The sequence below is a fragment of the Notothenia coriiceps genome, unplaced genomic scaffold (assembly GCF_000735185.1).
Source record: "Notothenia coriiceps isolate Sejong01 unplaced genomic scaffold, NC01 NC01_scaffold00026424, whole genome shotgun sequence".
In the NCBI taxonomy this organism is placed as follows: domain Eukaryota; kingdom Metazoa; phylum Chordata; class Actinopteri; order Perciformes; family Nototheniidae; genus Notothenia; species Notothenia coriiceps.
Window position 1 is genome coordinate 541,068 of NW_011359125.1, and position 5,917 is coordinate 546,984.

The 5,917-nt window shown below is 45.3% G+C and overlaps 1 protein-coding gene across 1 annotated transcript in view; it reads left to right on the plus strand.

Moving 5' to 3' along the window:
• Positions 1 to 2,865, plus strand: part of LOC104957108 (transcription factor SOX-5-like) — a 20,284-nt gene extending 17,419 nt beyond the window's left edge. The window contains exon 3 of the mRNA XM_010784721.1: positions 2,635 to 2,865. Coding sequence (XP_010783023.1) covers positions 2,635 to 2,865 — 231 coding nt within the window. The remainder of the gene's footprint in view (positions 1 to 2,634) is intronic.
• The last annotated feature ends 3,052 nt before the right edge of the window (positions 2,866 to 5,917 follow it).

Below are 5,917 nucleotides of genomic sequence, written 5' to 3' on the forward strand. Positions count from 1 at the left end.
GTGTGTGTGTGTGTGTGGTGTTGTGTGTGTGTTGTGTGTGTGTGGCGTGTGTGTGTGTGTGTGTGTGGTCCATCCAAGACATATCCACGAAGATTGTGACCGTAGGAGTGTGTGTGGTGTGTGTGTGGTGTGTGTGTGTGTTGTGTTGTGTGTGTGGTGTGTGTGTGGTGTGTGTTGGTGTGTGTGTTGTGTGTGTGTGTTGTGTGTGTGTGGTGTGTCCCAAAAATTTCCACACACATCACGAGAAATTACTGTCTTTGCTTCACTCAGTCAGCAGTGAGTCGACAGCATCTGCCCTCCCAGTTACAGGTGTCCAATTAGAACCGATTTAGCGTTGCTGTATACCTCGTGCGGGTGGTCTGTTGGCGTGTATATGGTGTTGAAACAGACAAACAGCCATGTATTGCGTACATTATTACCATAATATCACATAATCTTGCTCTATCACATAATAGGTAATTGAGCGTCCCGTCGACCCACCTTCACCTTTAATTTTTGGACTTCCAGGTGTCAGGTTGCTAACTCCAGTAGAGGTGGAGTCTGTGAGAAAACAAAGAGAGTCTTTTCTTTTCCTTTTGAAGGGTTAGAAAGTTTACTTAAGGAGCACAAAAATAACTCTCTTATTTCGGTCCGTCTTCGAAGAGTTATAACTGCTGCGAAAAGTAACAGTCACGGTTTTTGGATGCTAACACTCCCCATGGTCGTCTGGTAAAAGTGGAAAGTAAATGTGTGAACTGACTGAGGGAAGAAGAATCCCGCGGCACAACAAGGTGCGAGCTTATTCAAGTCGTGCGGTTTAATTAAGTGATTAGCGGGAGGGAGGCACCTCCAAAACGGTTGTAGCGTTAACAATTAACTCCCATGTGCTCTGAACACTGTTCGCTACCTTATACCGATCATTTGGTCAACACATATACGTCATATACTGCGCCCACTACTTCCGAATTTTTCTGCGACCGACTCCGAGATTTGTGGAAGCCCGGACTCCCGACTCGACGCTGACAGAGCAACTAAAAAGAATTTTCGCGACTTTCTGAAATGAGAAGAAGGTGCGGTCCCGCGGACTGTCACCTACCGGCTGGACGAGGACAGAGACGAAGGTAAAGAACGAGAGACAAGAAAGTCTAATCCCTTTAACTGAAGTTTATCTACTCGGCCGCTTAGAAAACACTAATGCTCAACGTTAGTCGCGGCCGTGCATGTACGTTACAATTGCTCTGTCCTCTTCCTCTATGTGTGTGTGTGTGTGTGTGTGTGTGTGTGTGTGTGTGTGTGTGTGTGTGTGTGACAAGCAGGTAGTGTGTGTGTTCCTTTCCTATGCTGACAACATCCTCCTTCTCAGTGTCACTATTAATTGGGCTTAGCCGGCATTACGTCTATCACAAGCGCTATCCAAACAAACACAGGTTTCATTAGGTCAAAGATTAAGAATCTGGAAGTTACTTACGAGTCAGCGGCTGTCAAGAGCTCTCTTTCTTACCGTTGAACTCTTTGTTTAAAAGATGATAGAAACTAAAGGATACACTCCAGACAACTTTTACGTCTGGTTTTCAAAACAAGTAAATGAAAACTTGTGTATTTACTTAACTAGAATTTCTTGAAGGGCCCCTATTATGGTTTGTGCATGTAAATGGTATGCAAAGGATTAAATCCCAAAGTTCAGACCTGAGGGAGTTTCTCTCCCACACACTCCCCCTCCAAAACATGTCACACAAAACAAATATGAAACCTGAACATTTGCATAATATGGCCTCTTTAAAAACACATTACAATAATTTGGAGAAAGTCTTATCCCAGTGCTCTTATCTTCACACCTTAAACGTATAGACTGAAGCTCGTACTTTCCTTGAGTAAACCTTAAAAACTGCAGTTTTCTAAATTAGGAATTAAGGATTCAAATATGCATATGTTTTTTTCAAACTTTAAAAGACAAATGTGATTTCCAAAGGTCATTAAACTTGGTAAAGACTGCATAGACTTAAGATACAAGACAGTTTTGAAAATTATTCATCACGACAGCTTGGCAAAAGTTGCTTTACTTTGAGCTGTATATATTATACTTTGTATCAGTCGTGCTGATTGTTTTTTGTCACTTCTTTCATGGATTTATGTAAATGATTTGACACCTCTCCAAAGCTTTGTGTTTTGTTTGATGGAGTTGCAGTCTCAGCATTAATTGTCACGAGTCGTAGGACAAAAGCGGCGCGGCGTTGAGGCTTGGGATCGGGTACAGTTGCGTTGGACGTCCCTCAAAGCCGAGCCGTTGGAGTCTTTGTAAAGAAGAGTTAGTGCGACTCTGAGAGAGTGCGGAGTCTTTTGCTTTTGTTTCATGTGCTCCTTCTGTCAAGTACCTCCAAGTCAGTCAAATGCAGATTCCCCAGGATGTGAGGGATAGAAAGAAGAAGACATGTGCCCTAACTTGAGATAACTGATCGGGGATGACAGTTGCACTGAGCTATGAGAAGGGGAAATGGAGAGAATAAAGGGAAGATTGGTGGAGGTGATAATGAAGGGTGTTTGCCAGCTCCTCCTCCACCTCCTTCTCATTTATCTCTCTCTCATTTTGTTTATTTCCGTCTTCAAGTTTTGGTCCATTTTGAGTAACTGATGTCTTCTCTCCTCCTTACCTTTCAGGAGCAGGACGGCACTAAGCGGAGCTCTTTGAGTCCTTACCCCCAGCACAATGCTACCTCACCAGGCAAAGAGGATGGTGGCGGAGGCGGGCGGCCCTGCAGCGACGGAAGCTTAGCCACAGGTACCCTCGGGACCCCAGAGAGACGCAAGGGCAGCCTGGCAGACGTTGTGGACACACTGAAGCAGCGCAAGATGGAGGAGCTGATCAAGAACGAGCCAGAAGGTCAGTGATGAAAGGGGACGCTTGTGCGGCCAGATGTGTGATCTGCTGCTCCCGCCGTCTCCCTGGCTCTGAGCCACTCTTTTATCACACTCTGTTGTCCTTTCTCTCTTCTTCTTCTTCTCTGTCTTGCTTTCTCTCTATCGCTCTCATGCTCTGTTATGAACCCACACACATTCAGACGAGAGGCGAGCCTTTGTTTTCCAGCACACAGACAGACAGCATCAGCTGTTAGCGCCTATTGTCCACCACGCTTTGCATATCTACCACAACTTGACAAATAAGATGTGTGCATGCATGTGAGTGTGTGAGAACCTTTCGTTCCACTCGCATTACCTTTCCTCTGAATGACCAGTGATTGTTTAACGCACCTTACCTGCTACCTTTGTAACCTTTGGGATTACACCGTCTCAGCCCTCAGATAAAGGAAGAGACAAACGATTGAAGACACTAAACCAGACTCTTTGCTCAGGGCTACATAGCTTAGCTCAATTAGCCCCGACATTTCATTCACACATTTAGCCTTGGGCTAACAGTTTGGAGTCAAGAGATATAATTAGCCCGTGGCCATCTCTAATTTCTCATTGGGCAGATAAAGAGGGGCTTAAGTCACTGTGAAATGCATGTGATAGTGATAATGTGATAAAGAGATTACAGACAGGTGTCCTTCTAATGAGATTATATAAATAACAATGGTGGATATGAATTTCGTGGGCAACAAAGGGAGGTCTGTGTGAGACAGCAAGAGAAAAATGATGTAAACATGTTGTAAAAGAAACCCAGAGAAAAAGTAAAACCGTGAAAATGGGAATTAAAGGCCCGCTTGAAGCGAAAGCAGACCAGAGGTTTTCATTGGTCCAAAGTGTCTGAAAGTTTGGGAAAACCGACCAAACGAAAAAGATCTGACCCCAAATAAGGTTTAGCCCTTTATGGCAGGTGTATGTTATAAAAACTAAATATTTTCATAAATACTTTTCTCTTGCTTCTAAATCCACCACTGCTGTGCCTGGGATTTCTATTCAAACAGCTCTGAACTGTAGGCAGCCTGTACGACACCATGCCCAAAAGGTGAAAGAACAGTGCAGCAGAGCAGTGTGTGTTTGTCTTTTGAGTGTTCATGTGTCGGTGTGTGTTCCAGACAGTACATCAACAGGCTTTCATTTCAAGCTGCGATGTGCTAACCTTATTTTCCAGACTCCTCTATAAGGCTTTCAAAGCGGTCGAAACTCTCGCCGTCTGCTTGTTTTTACTCCTTTCAATAGAGAGGCCTGTTGTGGCCCATGTTACAACAAAAAAAGAAAAAGTAGGTTGTTTGTCGAGCTGAGCTGTAATTGAGGTGTGTTTTGGGTTGTCCGCTGATTCACTGGACCTCGTGAACTGGCTGCACGGGGGGAAAAAAAGCAATAATGGAGCTTTATGGAGTTAGCCAGCGCAGACACAGAGAGAGAGAGAGAGAGAGAGGGAGGGAGGGAGATGTAAAGGAAGGAGGAGGAGGAGGAGTAGAGTGAAGGAGAGGGAGAGCAGTGTCTTCACAGACCCCATTAGCGGAGTGCCACAGTGGTGCGGCATCCAAACCAACCGCGAGCATTATCTGCCCTACGTTTAAATGAAACGCGCTAACAAAAGGCCCCAGCGCCTCCACACACACACACACACACACACACACACACACACACACACACACACACACACACACACACACACACACTCAAAAGCCCAGGCCAAGCAACAGAGAAAGGAAGAAGAAAGAGAGTAAAGGAAGAAAAGGGATGCTGAGAAAAGATGAAGAGAGGCAGAGGGAAATGGAGAGGGGGGGGGAGAGTTAGAGAAACGACGAGGGGCGGTATTGAGCGCGAGATAGAAATCCCTTTTCTGTGCCCAGCTAGCTATTGTTTGGCTGCGTGGCTCACAAAGGCCATTAGCACCAAACAGCAGGTTGGGATGAAAATGTAATGAAGGCTTTAATCATTATGAAAGGCCTGGAATATTACTGCTCCCTCTCTCTCCCTGTGTTACACACACTGCTTCCAGCTGGATCAATGACACACACACATCCAGAGTGTAGGAGCATTAACACTAGCAGGGATGTGAACAAGGGGCAAAAGACAAAATAGGTCAGTAAACTATAAACATCTCGGAACAGAGTAAGAAGCTTAACTTGTCGAAGGCAGGCCCTGAGCTAAAGATCACACACACACTCACTCAGTCACACACACACTCACTCAGTCACACAAGTATGGCTTGAGTTTGAAAGATATATTTCTGTGTTGTGGCTAGTGCTGCTCTACTTAGGCTAGATGAATGGAGAGTGGTAGATACTAGGTCAGTGTGTGTGTGAGTGTGCGTGTGCTGTTTAAGCCTTTGGGAGCATGTACACTTGTGTTTGTGTATTTGCATATATATTTGTGACATAGCACGTGTGTGTGTGTCATGGGAAGGATTGCATTAGTCGGCATGCATGCAAGGTGCGCGCACAAGGTGTGTGTGTATGTGTTGTTCCCTAATAAATGACTAGCCATGTTGTCCCCCATGGCCTGGCCCAACCATGCTCCACCGCTCTCCTGCTCTCTCCATTCATCTCCTGTCTTACTCCACCGGCCACCTGCTACCCTGGAGATACACACTCACTGTCTCACACACACACACACACACACACACACACACACACACACACACACACACACACACACACACACACACACACACACACACACACACACGGTACAAATACGTGTAGACACACACACACACACACACACACACACACACACACACACACACACACACACACACACACACACACACGATAAACATCAACAATGGCATATACAATCCTTGCAAGTCATCACATGGACCTGTGACTTTTAAGCACATATCCCTAAGGGGAATTTGAAGACTGCAACACACACACACACACACTCACAAACACACACATACAGCAGCGGGTTCACAGCACTAGCGTGGGAGCGAGAGAACGTCTTTATGTGATTTCCACCCTTTGTCGGTAATTAGTTAGTTGTATAAATTAACATGAAGTGCAGCAGGACTCTCTCAGCCATTGTT